Source organism: Emydura macquarii, unplaced genomic scaffold (assembly GCF_026122565.2).
Source record: "Emydura macquarii macquarii isolate MOO-44397 ecotype Brisbane River unplaced genomic scaffold, CSIRO-AGI_Emac_v2 contig_3530, whole genome shotgun sequence".
NCBI lineage: Eukaryota > Metazoa > Chordata > Testudines > Chelidae > Emydura > Emydura macquarii.
The window spans coordinates 3037796-3057722 of NW_027133667.1; the positions used below are offsets into that span (position 1 = coordinate 3037796).

Below are 19927 nucleotides of genomic sequence, written 5' to 3' on the forward strand. Positions count from 1 at the left end.
TGAGCTCTTTTCTTGTTTGTGCTTTTTTTGTGAGTTGTGAATTGTGAGTTGTTGCAGTTTTTTTTTTTTTGTTTTTTTTGTTTTTTTGCAGGACACATAATTAAGTAGTCTAATTGTATAGTGCTTTATGTGATACATAATGATTGTCAGAGCTTGTCTGTTACCACACAGAAGCTGCAAAGGGTGACTAACAATCTTCATTAGCCATTGACTCAAATGGGTTAAATACTGTGTAATGATTTGGCTCGCAACTAGCCTGGTGGCGATTTGACTTGCCAGCTCAGATTTTTCCTTGTGACCTCAGCTGCCACTCTTCTGGAGATGGAAGTGTGCTAAAGTCGGATGGAAAATGATCTGCTGGAGACCTGACCATCTGCTTGTCCCTTCTAACTGTTGTCCTTGTCCTTTCTCTTCCAGGTGAATATGACAACAGATTTAGAAGGAAGCGATATGTTGGTGGAAAAGGCAGACCGGCGGGAGTTTATAGATCTGTTAAAGAAGATGTTGACTATAGATGCGGATAAGAGGATAACTCCGATTGAAACTCTGAACCACCCCTTTGTCACCATGACGCACTTGCTTGATTTTCCCCATAGCACACAGTACGCTTCCTTCTCTCTGCCTTGGGCTGGGTTGTCAGAGAGAAAAGGCAGGTGGAGAGGGTGGGTGGGGAGACTGGGCTGTAGGGTTAACTTTTGGGTTGATAAAAATCCTAGCAACAGTATTTTAAAGGGACACCGTTACGGAGTTTAGGCCCAAAGATTTTAAGTTTTGTTTAAAAAAAAACCCCACCTAGTATGAATAAGAAATGTGTTGCTGTTGGATGGCATTCTATATACTGCAGAATGTATTACGTTCATTGTGTAAACATTTAATAAGTACACACATTCACATTAAAATACAGAAAAACTATATGCAAGCAGTATTGACTCCACTTACACATGTTGCAGAGAAGGTTCTAGGGGTTAGTGCTGTGGTTCTAAACATTATCCACATTGGGACTCAGTCCTTCATCCCAGAAACCCTCTCCCATTTAGCTGGGTTCTGGTTGGGACCGTTCTCTGTTGAACAATCTGGGGAGGGCAGTGTGGTCATAACCCTGACACCTGTTTGCAGCCCCCATATAAGTACCATAGATAGATACTGGGGTGAAGAATGCAGTATGAACACAAAGCAAGCGAGATTATTTTCTCTCTGTTTGTAGCAATTAACTGTACCTTCATTTAAAGCTGTTCATAAATAAGTTAGTGTTTTATGACAACATTGAAATAATATGCAAAAAATCTACTTTTATATTTGCAGTAACAGGCTCTCATTTCCAACACACCTTTTTTATGTGCCGTAACTGCTTAAAATTTTAGAGACTTGGGGCCAAGTTAATTGAAATTGGGAAGCCTTCCATTGATTTCACTGGGCTGTGATCAGGGCCTCATTTCTGAAGTTCTTACTCCTGCCCTACTTGGGCAAAACTCCTAACAAAAGCTGAAGTTCTCACTCAGACATAACTCGGTGGAAATTTTTGACTGATCCGGCCCCTGGATGCTAAACATACTGCCAGCTTGGGATGTAACCTCCTTCTCCTCCATTGGAAATGCTGATTGGTCGGAACTGCAACAAGCTCTAACCAATAGGAGTAGGCTGATTTGAAGTCATGCCTGTGTGATTGTGTCCCCTGTTTTTGAGAATAGGAACTTCAAAGCCTCCAGGGATGCTGGGAGTTGTAATCTTTTTTTGAAAGTAAAATCAGGAACCAGAGGAAGTGCAAATGTAGAGAAGACATAGCTGCTGGGAGCAGTTTCTGCTGTGACACACTTCACAGAAAGACGACAAGTCCCAGGAACCCTTGAGGCTTTGTACTTGTTAGTCTTAAAGCAGCAGCAAAGTGAGTCTAGCTCCCAACTTCCCATTTCCGATTGCATGGATCTTAAATTGTTGGGAACTCCCCAGTCTTTCTGAACTTTTCATGCATATTTTTGAATACATAGTGTATTATTGCACTAACTTACAGGGAGCAGGTCACATTTTATAGTATTCTTTCGTAACGTGCAATGGTAGTATCGTGTGAAATGTAAGCATGGTGTTTTCAATGCTTTACTATACAATTTTTTGAAAAACAGTTAGTTGCTAAAACCTGTCAAAAATCCATGTAGTACTTTTCTACATTTATTTCATGTAGATGTTTTTTACTTTTACACAGATTTCTAAATATTTTGCAGATTACCTGTATTTCATAGATTTAAAAAATCATGTACATAATGAAAGTATGTACATATTCTCTTATATCTGATTCAATATTGAGTAATTATTGAACAGATTTAATCATAACCAAATAGCTATTGAGCTTTTGAGAGGAAGTATAGTTGCAGGGGGCCCAGGGGCTTCAGGGGATTTGGATTCTGTTCCCGACCATTCCTGGTCATTCATGGTCAGGGGCACATTTAATTAAATGGAAATTATCACCTTAAAAATAAAGTATCATAAACAAACACTTGTCTTTACCTACGTTACTGATAACAGCTTAGATTATTAAAAGTGAAATAATTTTACAAATTAAATCCTGATGCGCATTATTTAGTTTTTATAATTTTTCTCAGTTTAGAGAATGAAAATCAAGGAAGTCAGTTTCATTTTTGTTTTCTTTATAGTCAGTTTCACTGTCAGGTTCTCAATTTCAGGTTTGAATATCAAACACTGCAGGAGAAATATTTGATAAAAAAAAAATAACGATTTGAATTGGATTTTAAAAGACTATTGAAAAGTAACTGATTGTGGACAGTGTTAAGGTGTAGGTACTGATCAGGTCGGTAGATTTTGCCCATATTTAAATTGATAATGTCCCTTTAACTACTCTGTGCCTCAGTTTCTCCAGCTGTAACAATGAAATAATAATACTGCATACCTGTCTCACAAGGAATGTGCTGTAGTAGGGGTAGAAGTGGCTTATATGCTATATTGCGCACTTAGGATGTTGCTACGTACAGAATATTGTATTTTTCAATACTTCCACTGCCGTGTACATGTGCGTACATGTGGTGTGTGTGTGCGTGTACTGTACTTAATAAGCAGAGGGTTTTGGTAGTGTGGAGGGATTGTGGGGGAGGGGATTTAAACATTCCCCCAGTGTTGGCTCTCAGATTGGGACAACCTTGAGGCTTGATCCTGCAAGATGCTGAGCACTCTGGCCCTGATTCAGCAAGGCCCTGAAGCCGTATAATGTCAATGGGGCTACTCATGTGTTTAAAGTTAAGCACCCGCTGAAGCGCTGTGCTGGAGTGGGGCCCAATGTGTTGAGCATCTTGCGGGATTGAGTTCAAATGAGCAACATTTTTAAAAGCGTGGAGTAAGATTTCAGATGTCTCATTGACCAGACCCAGCAAAACCTTCCTCGTAAGAGGGAAAGACTTTGAAAACTGCCTTACAAAGAATTCCAAATGAGCGAAGACTAGCCGGCCTTCTCCCTCACATCCCCATCCTCTGTCATGTTAAAAAAGAAGACCCAATGTTTCTTGGTCTGGTTTTTCTTTCCCTCCTGTCTGCCTGCTGACTCTGACTTACGCTGCAGTACTGAGACTGGATGGGGCACTCAAGAATCCTAAACCAAAACGGTCTTCTATTGAATTCCAGCTAGTTCCCTTTTATTACAAGCAGTGTGAACCTTGGCTGTGGGGAGAAGGGGACATTCAAATGAAGTAGGGAAACACTGATTAATCTAGTGAGTGCCAAGCCTGACCTGATCGCTTGGCTCAGCCATCAAGGAAATGCTGACCTGAAGCTAGGCCACTATAGCTGACTGTTAACTATGCTCCTTCCTCCTCCCCCTCCTCCCCTTTTTTCATCCTCTCATCCCTTTCTCTAACCAGTGTCAAGTCCTGTTTCCAAAACATGGAGATTTGCAAGCGGCGGGTGAATATGTATGACACGGTAAACCAGAGCAAGACGCCATTCATCACCCATGTGGCCCCGAGCACATCAACCAACCTGACCATGACCTTTAACAACCAGCTGAACACCGTCCACAACCAGGTATGGAAATCAGCAGCAGCCATGTCCTGAAAGCTAGAGAGTCCTAGAAAATGGAGAGCAGATGTAGTGTTCCTCTCAATACACACACAATAGGAGGTTCATATCTACCTTATGACTAGAACACACCACCCTCGTCCTTGAGCCTCGTCTAGTTCCTTGGTATTTTATACAGGAGAATTCGTTCCACAGCACTTGTGTGATTGTGAAATATTGGCTTCTTGGTTTTTTCTTGTTGAGGATGATAAGCCCCACCTCCCTAGAAAGTTGGCATGAAAAAAAATCCGATGGCGGTGTCCCTGGATTGTGCTCACTGACCATCCAGCAGACAGGAGTGATTATTCAGATTACTTCGGAGGTAAAACTAAATCCTCGTATCACAGACCCAATGCGCTGCAGCTCCAGCAAAACTAAACACTTGTCACTTCTTTCCTTAGTATTGGGAGACGTAATTTCACATTGTGTATTATTTGTCTTTACAGTAGTGCCCAGGGGTCCGAACTGAAATGGAGACCCTAGTGTGCTAGGCACTGTGTGTACACACTGTAAGATACAATCCCGACTTCGAAGGGCTTGCGGTCAAAGTTGGTAGATTCGTGTCTGCTGTTTACACTTCGATCTCCTGTATCATCACAGGAGGGTTTTTAAAGATATTTAAAGCATGTGCGTGTGTGGTAGGGGGACCAACAACTGAGCCCGATATGTACAGTGTTGGCATATTTTAAACAAACAGTAGCTTAAATTGTTTCCCTTGGCATTGTATTACAGTAGTTAAAGGGAAGGGGAGGTATTCATGGATAAGACAGTAGAAGACTGAAGCACGGTGAGGCGACCATCCTTAGGGCTTTGTAGAGCTCATTGGTGCAGGAGCCTTGTTTTGAGGTCCTAACAAGAATCTTTAAGGGGGTGGATGTAACTGCAGCAGCAGTGACCAGTGCCACAGGAGGAGAAGCTCCAAAAGATTCTATCCAGGTCTGCAAAGTGATCCTATGTCTCTTGGAAATCCAGATTTCATGCTGGCTCAGTTCTTTGTTACTTATGGTGAGAAATGGTCCCTTTGAATGATTCATTAAGCAGTGAGCACCACAATTGTATGCAGTGATAGGTTATTGGTGTGTCCTGGTTAAATGTGGCGGGCTGTCAGTTAAAAATACAGGTATCCTTTCTTTCTTGCCAGGAACTCAGCTCAGAGTAAGACTGCTTACAAACTCCCCAAATTCCTGCTGCTTCACTTCTCTGAAGCACCAACTGGCCCCATTTACTATAACCAAACACCAGCACTGTCGTCTTTAATCACACTGAGTAGTTCCTTACTCCACCAAAAGTTCAGGACTGTTAGCACTGCTTAGCTTGAATACGGGTGGGAGAGTCTGTTCCTGCTTGTCAAACAGTAGCAAAAGTTTGGGTGAGGCTCTGCCAGAATCAGGGAGTTCCAGCATTCTTACTGTAGGTCAAAAACCAAACCCATGGGCCATTACTGCTGTTTCATCTCCTCTCCCTAGGTTAGGTTTCCAACTGTCTCTTGTGTTTCCATCATCTAATGCCTGGCGGGGAGGGGAGGGTTGAAGTGGAAAAGAAAAGTGCTGCCTTTAGGTTTTCTCAGCGAAAGAGGTGTGTAGTTGTGATGGGTGGATGAGTGGGAATCTCCAAATTCTCCTAAAGGGTTTGTAATGGGGTAGAGCTGATCTTGGCAAGTTTCCCACCGGAAGTGCCAGAAGCATTTACAGAGCCGCTGGACTTTGCGTGATCAGTTCTTTTGAATCCCTTCCTCTTCCGGTCGACTCCCTATTCTCCCCAAATCAAACCTGTCCTCGAGAGATGTGCTCCGTTCTGGAGACCTCCCCGGACAGCAGACTGGGATGGGGTGGGGCTGGAAGCAGCCCCAGTTGATAGAAGCCCTCACTGTTGGTGCTTAGTGTGTTCCTTTTGCCCAGGTCACCCACTCTTGCCTTCTGCGCTCCTCAGTTTTCTGTTTCGCTCCTCATTTATTTTTCGTTTGCTGGTTTTATTTAGATTCATTGATCTTTAGATTTGCTTCCTCCAACACGCCATCTCCCTCATTTTTTTGCTTTGTTTTTTGTTTAATTCCCATCATTCCTTTAGGCCACCAACCTGGCTCCCACCTCCACCAGTGCCACTATTTCCTTAGCCAACCCTGAAGTCTCCATACTAAACTACCAATCTGCACTCTACCAGCCTTCAGCCGCGTCCATGGCCGCCGTGGCCCAGCGGAGCATGCCCCTGCAGACGGGAACGGCGCAGATCTGTGCCCGGCCTGACCCCTTCCAGCAAGCCCTCATCGTATGCCCACCAGGCTTCCAAGGTAAGAAACCGGGCTTCCCCACCCTCCTGCCCAGCCAGCCCCTCTGCTGTTTGATTGGGTTCTCATTTGAAAACTCCCTCTGGCAAATCTTTCTGAAGGCAGAAAATCTGGACGTGAGGAGACCATCTGGAGCAGTCGGGGTGCTGCTGATGACTCAGGGTCGGGAGGCACGATTGTGACGCTCGTCATTCATTGCCCTGAGCAGGGTACTTTGAGGAACCTCTGCCTTGTTTTGGTAGACACGAAAAGAACTAAATATTTTACTGTCCAGTTCCCAGGCTGTTCAGTGATCCAGTTCACATAGGGTGATCCGGCAAGGCTAATGCTCCCGAGAGTAAGATGTCTGGCCTGGAGTTTTGCCCCAATTATGGCCATCAGTGGCCAGCTGTCAGTGCAGCTGCACCATTGCAACTAGAATAGACAGGCAGAGCCTCTATTTGCACCAGGGGACAATACTCCTGCTTGAAACCAGGGTAAGCTGCACTGGGGCAGATAGCACCTTTGCCCCTCTATGATAGGTTTGCTCCTGAAGAGTTATGCCAATAGCGATATCCGAGGTAAATTCCCAATCTAGACAAGACCTGAGATTTGGTCCTGGCGAGGCAGGTTCTATCAACAATAATCCTTGGCAATACTCTAACCCCTTTTATACAAGGATCTTGCCGAATTTTGCAAACATTAAGTGAATCCTGGGCACTCTTGTGAAGTAGGCAAGTTTTGTTTCGCCCTTTTGACACATGGTTAAAATGAACCTCAGAGGGTTTGTCATGACTAGGATTTAAAGGTGTGTTGTTGAAACGTGTACGATAACACCTTCTAACTAGGGTGTTCTAAAATGCTAATGTAAACAAGGCAGTGTAACTTTAACACCATTTGAAGCCTAGACTCCCCAAGCTCAACTAGTTTAGCATGTGTTAAAGTCTGTAATGCCTTGTCCACACAATAGTTTCAGAATGTGTTTGATAAGGTGTTCTGGTGATTGTACCTTTAAATCCTAGTCAAGTCTAGAATCACAAAGTGAAGAACCCTGTATTCTTGATTCCCAGTCTCCCACTTTCATCAGCAGGCTGCACTCTGACCCTGTAGTGTATTTTTCTAGCTATCTTCGGTGGTTGTCTCTAGCAAGACTAGAGAATAACAGTTTTACTTAGAAAACAAACCATTAACTTGTCCCTTCTTATAGTGCCTGCAGGTGTAGGTTACATTATGATGTCTCTACTAGGTTTAAGATATTCCAGAAGCATGCACCAGGTTTAAATAGGATTAATATCCTGGTGTCCTTGGATGTGTCTTTTCTTCAACCTCGTGTGTACTGTGGCTTCCAAAAGTTGATAGATCTCACTGGACTGAGGTGTAATAAATTTGGTGGGATGTAATAAGTGGGAATCGAGGGCCTGATTTTCAGAGGTGTTGAGCTCCTGCAGTTCCCACTGACTTCAGTTAGATTTGCGGCTGTAGAGCAGAGGTAGTCAATAGGCAGATCGTGGGCCAATTCCAGACCGCCAAATGCTTTTGAACGGACCCCGAAATCTTTGTATTTACTTCTTCTTATCATGATTGGTATTATTGTTTTCTCTGGAGTCTGGACCCTGACTATACCGTGACCAAGACACTTGGACCTGGATACAAAATAATTGACTACCCCTGCAGTAGAGGCTGTAGAACAGCTCTGAAAATCAAGCCCCCCTTCTTAGCGGTGCTGCTGACGATGACTAATTCTGTCCCTTCTCTGTTCGCGGAGCAGGCCTACAAGCCTCCCCTTCAAAGCATACTGGGTATTCTGTTCGGATGGAGAACGCTGTTCCGATTGTCACACAGGCTCCTGGAGCCCAGCCTCTTCAGATCCAGCCAGGTCTCCTCGCACAGGTAATTTCCTTAGTCTGGGTAAATGTGCCTTGGGCAAGTATGGGTGACACGTGAATAGTCCAATGCAGAGCAAGTCTTTTTCGTTTAGTTTAGCTGTGTGGAGTGGGGAAAGGATCAAGGATTTTTTTTTTCCCCAGTCCCTCTATGTCTGAGTTTTAGAGTGGGGTACCGACGTGAGCTTCTCTGGCTTTCCATGGAGCATCTGTCCTTCCTCAATCTCCCTTCCATCTTGCAGGCCTATTCCGATTCCTGAAGGGCTCTAACAATATAGCGGTTAACAACTCCACTCCCTTTTTCAAGCCTTCTCTTTATAAGGCCTGATCCAACTCCCACTGACTTCAGTGCGAGATGTCACTGGGAGTTATGTCAGGTCGATGGTGAGAACGAATCGTTAATAGTTCTTTGAATCCTATTTAGCTCTTGGCTCTATGGCATCTCATCATAGAAGATTAGGGTTGGAAGGGACCTCAGAAGGTCATCTAAGCCTAAGGGTATGTCTGTACTGCCAGCTCAATCCTTTCACACCGCCAGCAGTGCAGAATCGATTTTGCGGATTCGATTGAGCGGCAGTGAAGACTTGCTCAATCGAACCCAGAAGTTGACTCTGTTAATCCACCCTGGCAAGAAGCGTAGCACTGCGTCGACGGGAGGGCATTTCCCGTTGGCACAGAGCAATGGAGACCCCGCGGTAAGTAGATGTTAGGAAGTCGACTAGAGATATGCAAGTTACTGTACGTAGCTTGTGCATCTCCAGTAGACTACCACCAAAATCCGTGGCCAGTGTAGACCAGGGCTAAGAAGCAGAGCAGTGGAAACAAAAAGGGCAGATTTTCAAAGTTATGAGCAGGAATATATGCAAACTGAAATTATGTGCATGCAATTGCATTTGCACGAATGCATCCCCTCTGCCAGAATCTTTCCTTGATGCAGTGAAGGGCTCCAGCCAGGGAATTACCAGAGCCTTTCACCACTGCCTCCCACCCGCAGCCTTTCACAGCTGCAGGGAGCTACATGCCACAGGGACGAGTGCCTTTGCTGCAGCGTGTATTTGCACATGTAGTGCATGCCATTGTGGTTGTACAAATGCCTCCCCCTGCCAGAATCCTTCCTCAATGCAGTGAAAGGCCCTGGCAGTGAGGAACTGCCAGATCTTTTTCTTGCTGCCTTCCCCGCCGGAGCCTTTCACAGCTGCAGGGAGCTACACCTCGCGGTGACAAGTGTGAACGCAGCCTGCTTTCACTGTGGCGTGTAGCTACAGATGTAGTACTTGTACTCTACATGCTGCTGTAAGTGTGGACAAGGCATATGTCACAAAGTCTCTGGGAGCAGCCATTGGGTGCTCATCCCCTCTCCAACATACCCCAGCACGGGCAGTGGCCGAGAACCAAAATCCAACCCTTACAATTTATTCTCATTTATCCTCCAGGAAACAGGGCCCCTGGAAATGACTGAGACCTGAGTCCCTTGGCTAAGCTCTGCCATCATGGTGGTGATGGATGGGGGTGTATTTTGTATATTGTCTCAGTGAGCCGTTTCTTCCAGAAATGAAAAGTTAGACAAAACAGCTGCCTGCAAAGTGGGTGGTGAAAATAACCCTTACACACAACCTTACTAGGCCCCTTTTCACCCACACGAGCAACTATATCAGTGTGCAGAAGGAGACAGGTGAAAGGAGGCTCTGATTCCAGTCTTGGCGAACAGTTCGACAGCTCTACATCTGAAAGAGGCAGGGCTGTATGTATTTCAGGGGTGTTTTTCCAGCATGAAATTGATGTTATCACACTTTGAAAAGCTTGATCCAGTGCTGTCCCTTCTTTCCCTTCTCCCTCAGGAGTTTTCTGCACTTCTGCGTTATCTTACTTTCACTCCTTCCTAACAGCATTCCTAGGCGGGAAGCCTTGATCGATGGCCTCCGGCCCCTTGGGAGTAAAGAGGGCTACCTCCATTTGTGATACTCTTACGCAGCTGAAAGGACTGGCTCCCACTTTCCTCATCTGGAACTAGGCTCAAGACACCAGGGGCCCAAAGTGTGCTCTCAGTTACACCCGGGCAATTTTACTCAAAGCAGTGGACATGGGAGCACTGTGCATTGTGCCAATGGACCAGCCCAGACAATATTTTCCTGCCGATGAAATGGTTCAGTGGTCCTTACCTGATAAGTCGAGAGTTTGTGCCTAGACCCTGACGCTGAATCTAGATTCATGCACTACAACAGGAGGAGAACTGAACAAATCCAGGCTTCCTCTCCAAACAGGGAGGGAAGTGGCTTCAGCATGTAAACTCGGGTAATCTCTTGCAAGGGAGCAGCAACAGTTTAGTTAGCTTTTTTTTAAACCAAAGCTGTAAAAACAAAAATATCCCCACCCGCCCTTATCCAGCTACCTGCCGATGCTAGTCCTTTGCTGTAGTACAGTGCTGTGACTGAGTGTCCTTTTCAGCCTGGGCTCTGCAGATGTGGCCGAGACAGAGAGCGGCCTACCACAGCAGCCCCTTCATCTGACCCAGCAAAGCAGAAAATGCCAAGACAATCAACGTTTGGAGCGGGGCTGGGAGGCCGTGATTTCCTGGAAGGCGTGAACTAGAGAGGCTACAGGGTGTTTTTTGTGTTACAAGCAGTAGATAATGGATCTCTGAATCTGACTGAGGAAGGAACAGGGTGAAATACCTTCATGCAGAGACTCTGTTTACAGTGTAGCCCCCAGTGTGGACCCAGCGCAATGGCACCAATATGACCCGCGGGAGGGATGTAGCTGATATCCCTGAGTTCCATGGCTCAGTCTCTGAACATGCATGCGCTATCGGCATGCACTGGAGGCATTAAGCTGCCCTGTTCTCATGCTGGTGGAATCTGAATTTGTCCATGTTGTAAAAGGTTATATGATTCTTAAACTGAGTCATTAGAGCAAGATGACCCTGGAACATATCTGCAACAGTGTGCCTGGACTGATGCATACACAGGGAGGGAGGTGATTGCTCAGCTTGCAGGGGAGAGATTCTAGGTCTGGCACTAAGGGGGCCAGTTTAGAATATCCCAGGGAGGGCACAGAGAGGACAAATGGAATTCGCAGACTTGTTTGCAAGGCTGAACGATTCCTATTTTCTGTTGCCATTACCATGGAACAGATTTTGGAGTTAAGCAGTGTCTGTCAGGCTGCAGCTATTCGGAAAGCAGTGGCATGGGATGCTGTGCTGTGCAGTGGCTAGGGGCAAGTGCAGGATCCACTCGGCTTAATTCTGCCTTCTATTCAGACTCACCCATGCAGCCCCTCGTTGAAGTTGGTGGAAGATCTGCACGCACATTTGAGGGCAGAATCTAGCCCATTGTATTTTAAATACTCATTGATACACAGTTTTGGACATTAAGGCTGGGTTTTCAAGGGAGCCCAACAGAGAATTAGAATAGGATAGTCTAATAGTGTAGAAGGGCAGAGAATTTCTGTGGGATATGTTGCCTCCTATATATGTTGCCAATATTTGCTGTATCATTTCTACCAACTGCAGCTGAGGAAGTGGGCTGAAGCCCACGAAAGCTTATGCCTACTGAAATTAAATTTGTTAGTCTTTAAAGTGCTACAGAACTCTCGTTGTTTTTGCTGTATACAGACTAACACGGCTACCCCTCTGGAACTCTGTCGGATAATTTCCACTAAGGCTCCTTTAAAAATCCCAGACAAAAACACGTCTTATTTAGAGGAGGAATCTGAGCTAGGACTTGTTTGGAAAAATGGCAGGATTGTTTATCTTGAAGCTCACTTTTAGAATCTCCTGTGAAATACTGATCAGAAACTGAGACAGGAGGCAATACAGAAGAGAAAAACAGTACAATCAGCTGCCCTGTAAATGCCTCACATGGAAGACCTCCAGTCTCCCCATGTGGAAAGTGTCTCCTTGGGGACTGGATGGCTTAGATAATTGGTAATGGGCTGGGGAACAATTTTATCCCTGTCCCTGCTTTGAATTCAGTCCAGGTCAGTAATTGCTGAAACTTTGTTCCTACTGGTTGCTGCTAAATGATCTGTGTGAAATTAAATGACGGTCTTAGTCCAGTTTCCAGAAGTCAAATGTTCCCATTGCAGAAACCACCACCCCAATAATCAGCTGCCACCCGTTAGATGCCTCAGCAGAGAAGCTAAGTAATTAATGCACACAAAGAGAGTCCTAGGGAGATTCCTCCAGGTGAGGCTTGAGCACATTGGATGGTCAGGGTGGGGAAAGCTTGCAGTGGTACTGCCTAAACTACACAGTGCCTGTTCTATGGCTAACCCCACTGGTGAATGAGCTAATCCTTGTGTATTGTTTGGAAGGCGCTACATCCATGTAAGATGCTATTACTAACAACATCTCTTCCTGTTATCTCTTTCCATGGATTAATCAAGAGCTGACGTGAAATGGTCTCTTGCCAAAGATAGACCATTAGGCCCTGTCAACCTTGTAACTAGGTTTGAAGCCATTTTCAAACAAAAGTACAATTGCAACATGTTTGCGTGAGTTTGTAACTCAACACAATTAACGAAGTGTATTCCAACCACTGGAAAGAAACTGCCTTGAACTCTGCTAGTGGTATAGCTTATGCACACTTCTGGCTAGCACTTTTTGTGGAAAAGAAATAACTGGGTGTGTCCGCACTGGAGCAGGAGCTGTAATTTCCAGCTCAAGTAGACATACGTGCAGTAACTCTGATCGCGCTAGCATCACGAGCAGCGGGAGAGGCTAGCCACCCAGAGTATGGGCTTAGTCTGTCAGAGGGGATCATACTTGGGGCAGCTAGCCTGTCCCAGTACTCATGCCACCGTGGAAATTACACGCCCAGCTCTGGTCTAGACATATCCACTATCTGTCCAGATTGAGGCATTACAGACTGCTAGTTGTCAGGACTGTGCTTCCGAACAATTTCCAGACCAGGCGGCAGCTCTCATGCTGTGTACTCCAGCGCAGACAGGGTCCCAGCATATTTCTCATTTTCAAACCCCTCAACACTCCTTCACTGCTGAGCAAGTCAGTGAAAATGGACATGGGTGCTTAGAATCCACTGTTTTGCAGTCCATGCGGAAACATGATACTCACACCTTTCATGCCTCAGAAATTGTTATTGGGGTCCCCCGTATTTGTTTAAAGTAACCAGCTGCTTTACACCTGAGTTACCTGCATGTACTAAAGCTCCTCTGGCTGACATGAATTCGGAACTAGATTTTGGTACTCTTACTCAGGCCGAATAGCGCTTTTACTAAGGGGGAAAGTCCCATTGAAGTCAACAAGACAATTTGGAGAGTAAAGTACTGCCAGCATCAGTAAAGGGATCAGAATCTGGCCCTCAGTCATCACGAATGTGTTAGGATTAGGGATAGGGAACTGACTCTTTTTTGCTTCTGGTAATTTCTGTTTGAATTTAGTTTTTAAATCTCACACTTTTCCATCTGTGCTTTAGATGTGGGCTAACTGGAACCAGTGAAGTAGATTTTGTGTGGATAAATCTCATGTGAATCTCATGAAGTATCCATTTTTCCACCTGACCTGTTCCACATCACATCCTTCACTCTCCTCCTTTCCAGTCCAACTAGAGCCTGCCTTCCTTCCTTCTCTGATCCCATCCTTCCGCTCCCCTGACTCTCAGCTCCTTCCCTCCAACTATCCCTTTTCTTTCTCTCTCCTTCTCTACTGCAAGACTCCTAATACAGCACTCCCGCTTTGACCCTTAAATTCCTCTCCCATCCTCCACCAATCCTCCTAACCCCATCCATTCCCTTTCCTGATCCTCTAAGAGTCTCTGTATTCTGTTCAGTTCCGTTTGAGGTGGCAAGGAAGAAAGTATTTCTGTCGGCATTTGGCCAGCTGTTTTGTTCCAGTTTGAGCAGCCTAGGGCTCCCCTAGCTCAGAGGCGACCTAGGTTGTATTGTCCAACCCTTAGGAAGCCCTGGAACGAATGAGCTTTGAAGATAGCAACCAGTCCAGAAAAATATGCCTGGCTTGCTGAGGGCCGAGGGTTGCCACCTTTCCAATTGCTGGTAATCAGATCCTCTGAGCCAAACTGATCTGAAGAACAGAAATAAAAAGTTCTGGTTGAAGTTTGGGTTGAGACTGAGGCCAGTTCTCATTTTCCCATCCCAAACTGTGACCCAGCTGCTGCCTGGGAGCCTACTCCTTTGTGTGCTCTGTACCGACAACTATTTTACTGTCATTTCCTAAAGGCATGAAAGTCTCCACCCTAGCACGTGGGCTGGCACCAAAGCAATGAATGGTGATTCTTATTAACCACCAGCTTCTTTTCTGTTCAACAGCAGGCCTGGCCTAGCGGTACCCAGCAGATCCTTCTCCCTCCGGCCTGGCAGCAATTGACTGGAGTAGCCACCCACACCTCAGTCCAACACGCTACTGTCATACCAGAGACCATGGCGGGGACCCAGCCGCTGGCAGACTGGAGGTAAATAATAATAAACCCTGGACTATTTTGGGTGTATATCTGTGGGAAGCCCACGATGTGTGCCTGTCTGTCTTACAGCCTCTGTGCCCCAGTAGTTTCTAATATCCCAAGCTGTGCGAATGGGATAACACGGAGTGCACAGTGGGTGCAGTCTTTGCCCACATAATCACTGGACTCTCAGCATCTGACTTGGACTGTAAGGTGCTTTCAGATTATATTATGAGTATGAAAGGAACAATACAGCATAAAGCCAAATTCAACTTTAGCCTCTCTTAAGCTGCTCCTCACAGCTCTGTCCTTGTGACAGGATAACTTCCTACAAGAAAAAAGACCTATACTCCTTTCTTGATCCCAGCATCTTCCCCCAACCATCCACATCCGTCTCGGCTTGTTTAAAAAGCTGTCTAGAGAGAGCCCTGTTCTTCTTTGCTGTATTGTATCCCAGGTTCGGTTTGCAGCACTTTTGGCACTTGTGAAAACTTCCTGAGAGATGGGATCATTGTGTGTGGGGGCAACGACTGTGGAGAGTTAGGCATGAGAGCCCTGGCCCTTTGCAGTCTCTGCGCAGGCATGGATAGTGGGTGTTTGGAGTTTTCAGGCCGAGTGGAAATGAAATTCTGGGCAATGTCCAATCTGTGCTGCAGTTGTTCGTGAAATCCTGACCCTGGCCAAAGGATTAGGGATGGGGAGACACTTCTTAGGCCAATTACTTTTGAACCGCTGTATCACAGTGGACCCTTCCCTAAATAGTTCCACTAGTGGTTTATTTCATCTCTCCTGGAACATCTCCAATGATGCTGTCCTCACTGTCTGCCTTTGATCATCTTTCCACTGCCCAGTTGTTCCTACTTCTTCAGGGGGTCAATGTCAGGAGGCATTGCAAGGAGGCAGCAGTGAGAACGGTCGCTGCAATGCAAGGCCTTGAAAGGAAGAGGATTAAAGTAGCGGGTAAATGGGGAGTTCCTCGAGGCTTTCCTAAGGCCACAGCCTCTGCCTGGAAACAAATTCATGTCAGATGTCAGACTGGCAGATCCCTTTATCATTTTCACCCTTTGCACTCAGCAAAAACAGGCAGCATGCCATTGTTACCAAAGAGGAGCTAATGAAACTCTTGTAGTCTCTGAGACTATGTCTACGCTTGCTGCCAGATTCAGCGGCAGTAAAGTAGCTTGCGTATCTCCCGTCGGCTCCCTAACTTCTACTTACTGTGGTGTCTTCAGTTTGCTGCGCCGACAGGAAATGCCTTCCTGTCCACGCAGCGTTATTCCACCTGGTGGAGGTGGATTAGTAGCGTCGATTTCCGGGTCGATGGAGCGGGTCTCTACTTCCGCTCAGTCGATCCGGATCAATCAATCTGATGGCGCCGTCAGTGTAGACATAGCCTCAGACAGTCAGTCACAAAGCGGCAGCATAGTTAAGGAGTTTGAAATCTGTGCATCGTTGTCCATCCCCAAAGGAATCTGGTCAGGTTGTCACTTGCTGCATTGCTGTGGTTTATTCCAGAAAATAAAATACATCTGTACTAGGTCAAAGCATGAGTTTCTTTCCAGGGTGGTTTCTCAGCTGAACAGCTGGTGGGTGGAAGATTTTGTTTCAGCAGGCTGTCCCCTCTCCTTTTGCCTGGGGCTGTGCAGATCATCTCTAAGTTGAACCTAAATTGAAGAGTGCGGCCTGATGATCTGGATTATTTGCCATACTCAGGTGGTCCACAGAACACCTCTGGTGGGAGATTGCTGATCCACTGTGGGTTAGCATCTCAGCCCAAAGCATGGTGGCCCTTGTTATATTTGGACCTTAGTGAGTGTCAGTTATAGTTTTCTGGGCTCTCTGATATCCTGATGTGACATCTGAATGGTGGGGAATTGCATTTGTGAGTCTCGCCTGAAGGAGCTGGAGAAGGTCTTCCTGAAGGAGAGAGGGGGATTGGAGCCTGTAGGTGGATGCTGTGGGCAGAACAACAAGCTATATAGAAAAAGTTACTAAAGTGGACCAAGTATGAATATATGTGGGGGTACTGTTTTTTAAACTTTATCCATAGGCACACTGGTATAGCGCAATGACAGTGACTTACACTGCCATCTAGAAGGTTTGGTTCGGTACTGAGCGGAGTCCCTTGTTCCTCAGGCAGGCAGGGAGGGGATAGGAGAACTGCAGAGGCAATGAGTTCAGCTCTAGGGGAAAGGGAGACGTGCATCACTGTCAAGTGCCCTCTTCTGCCAATACTCCCAGTGGCACTGAGTAGCTCTAGTGGGATATGTGTCCAAAACATCAAATAGGTGCCTGCCTCCCCCACCCGGAGAGACTGAAGCAAAGACCTCTGCAAACCAAAGGGAAACAGCCCTTCATGAGAAAAAAACCCAACCCAAACATGCTGCCAGGACTGGCGTGCCCAAGGTCACCTTTAGCTGGGGGCATTTATGAGGCTAAAGGAAGCCTTTCAAAGAACTGATACTCATTTAAAATGCATTTATCCCCTATTTCCCTCCTCTTGCAGAAACACACACGCTCATGGCAGCCATTACAATCCCATCATGCAACAGCCTGCACTTTTAGCTAGTCACGTGACTCTTCCAGCAGCTCAGCCCTTGAACGTGGGTGTGGCTCATGTCATGAGGCAACAGCCGACCAGCACCACTTCCTCCAGGAAGAACAAGCAGCACCAGTCATCTACAAGGTAAGTAGCAAGGCGCCCAGTGAAAGCTTCAGTACTCCAAGGGCCAAAATCCCTGCTGGCAAAGTGGGTCCAACTCTGCTGAAGTTGATGGAGCTGCATGCACTTACCCCAATGGCGATTTTGGTGGAAACAGTATAAAGAGAGGGGAGGAAATGCTTTTCCCCTGCATAGAGCCTGATTCTCCTCTCATGTGCACTGTGTATAAATCAGGAGGAAGTAGGTGGACTTGAACTAGTGTAAGTGAGAGAAGGCTCCGGCCCATAGTATTCTGATTTTCTCTGTAGTAGTAGGGTTCTGCTCTGCTCTCCATGAAAGAGATGAAGGCACTCAAACAGGAGTCCATGCAACCATGCCTATTTAAATCCATTAAAGTGATGTCTTGGCAGGATTGGTGGATATTGAACCACTTAAAAGCTCTGTTCCTTCCACTTCAGTGAGTATATATAGAACAGAGTAGGTATAAATATAGACTGCATAACGAGATGAGGTGGCATACAATTTTAATGCCTTCTCTTTGGGGATGACCACATCACTGTGAGCGGCAGAGCCTCGAGTCAGTTGTACAAGTCTCCGCAAATTAATGCCAGTCAAAACTCTTATTACCTCTCTCCCGCCGCCCACTCCCCACAAAAAAAAATCCAACTATCTATATTCTGTTTATGCAACACATTTCTTACTTGCTTTTTGTTTTTTGTTTTCCGAATTGAGCGTGTGGGAGCAGCACTGAAATGCAGGCAGGGATGGTGCAAAAGTATAAGAGGAGCTTTTTGATATTACCAGGAGCAGAATAAAGCTTATCCCTGAATCATGTGATTTTTTTTTTTTAAAGAGCTTTTACTATAGATATTATGAGCTTGGCTGAAGAAAGTCGTTTACACCTGGGCAAAGTGGATGTGAAATGCTCGCCATCTGTTGTTTGTTTTACACCCACTTTGCCCAGGTGTTAATGACGGTGCAAGGTGTAAGACAGTGGAGTCAGGCCCTGTGTGAATAATACTTTATACATAACGTGTATGACATGATGCGTGATGTGCTACCTTAACTAAAAACAAATTATGTGCTATTCAAATGCACTGATTCAGTATGCCCCGATGCCAACATATCGACAGACAAAAGGTGTGACCATTCTCCCTCTATCTGATCTCAGTAACACTCCTAAAAGTGGCAACATTTCCTCAACATTGTCATCGCCTCAAAGAGCTACATTTTTCAGAAACAAAGCAGCTAAAATGTGCACCTAGAATATGTCCATTCAAGAGCAAATGGCTGACTGCATATATGCAGGAGTAGATCCTGTCACTCAACACAAAGTGCACTCAACACAAAGTGAGGGGCAAAGATAGCCCCTAAACCACCCTAAATCCCCTGATCCTAGGCAGGGACCCCAGTGTATGGCATACATTAGAGCAGTCTTCTGGCTGCTCTATCTTACACGTGGTCCTAAGGGGCCATTCTGGCAGCTGGGGAATCTTGGGGGCATAAGGACCCCTCCTCCGCCAAGGTCTGGGACTGGAGAGTTGGCATAGGAACCACTGTGGAAGTTCTATGCCACCCCAGGATTCTCCTGCATGGGAGAATCCTAGGCGGGCTGGATCCATCAGCTTTACGGCTGTTTTGCCCTGCAGGAGTGGGGCCAGGTTCTGGCCCAGGACTTGCAGTTGCATGAAGAAAAGGCAAGAATGCATGGGTAGTAGCTCTCTCACTCCTGTGGTAATCCCTGTGGCTGGGACACATTGGCGGGCAAGGGAGGCAGTATGTGAGAAATATGCTTTACTGCTGCTTGTGCTGTATGCTCTGTGGACAGACGGCTGAGGTTGTCAGGGCTGTTAAGCCGGCACCTTTAATGAGCACTGAATTTTTCTAAGAAAAGAAAGAGATCCAGAAATGACCGGCTCTTACACGATACGTCTACACAACAAAAACAAAAAAACACCCGCAACAGCAAGTCTCAGAGCCCGGGTCAACTGACTCAGGCTTGTGCTCCTTGGCTAAATATAGCAGTGTAAACGTTCCTGCTCATGCTGGAGCCTGGGCTCTGAAACCCTGCGATGCAGGAGGGTCCCAGAGCCCAGGCTCCAACCCGAGTAGGAACATCTAAACTGCTATTTTTAGCCCCACTGCACAAGTCTTGTGAGCCCCAGTCAGTTGACCAGGGCTCTGAGACGCGCTGCTGCAGGGTTTATTTTATTGTATAGATGGACCTACAGAGTGGGAAAAACAGAGGAGCTTGCAGTTCATGGGTGACCTGAATTCACAACCAGTTCCACTGTATTTAAGATGCCAGTGTCCAAATCCTTCTTGTTTATCTGCTCTCTAATGTCTAATGTTTCATTTACTTTGGGTGGGTTCCAGCAGTCTTAGCCCATTCATAATACAGAACAGAGGCAGTTAAGACCCGACAAGCCAGTAAAACCGGGAATAGATCACAATACACCTGGACATACAAAGTGTCTCCCTTTCCCCCCCAATAATCTGCCACTAGGACACAAGGTGTCTGCATTGGGAAGGAGTCAGACACTTTCAGAGCAGCTGCTTTCCATGGTGCTCTATTTTACATTATTTGTGATGCTTTTGTATCCATATGAGGGATATGCTCCTTTTGAGGGGAGGATACTCCGTGCTCCTC

General features: G+C 46.0%; 1 protein-coding gene across 4 annotated transcripts in view; it reads left to right on the top strand.

Moving 5' to 3' along the window:
* HIPK2 (homeodomain interacting protein kinase 2) overlaps window positions 1–19927 on the top strand; it is a 167481-nt gene that overhangs the window by 132642 nt on the left and 14912 nt on the right. For 3 of the 4 annotated variants that reach the window (XM_067536262.1, XM_067536264.1, XM_067536266.1), the window contains exons 6-11: window positions 418–602; window positions 3861–4023; window positions 6124–6343; window positions 8088–8209; window positions 14485–14627; window positions 17122–17301. In XM_067536262.1, coding sequence (XP_067392363.1) covers window positions 418–602; window positions 3861–4023; window positions 6124–6343; window positions 8088–8209; window positions 14485–14627; window positions 17122–17301 — 1013 coding nt within the window. The remainder of the gene's footprint in view (window positions 1–417; window positions 603–3860; window positions 4024–6123; window positions 6344–8087; window positions 8210–14484; window positions 14628–17121; window positions 17302–19927) is intronic. The other variant, XM_067536265.1, reaches the window with a different exon arrangement.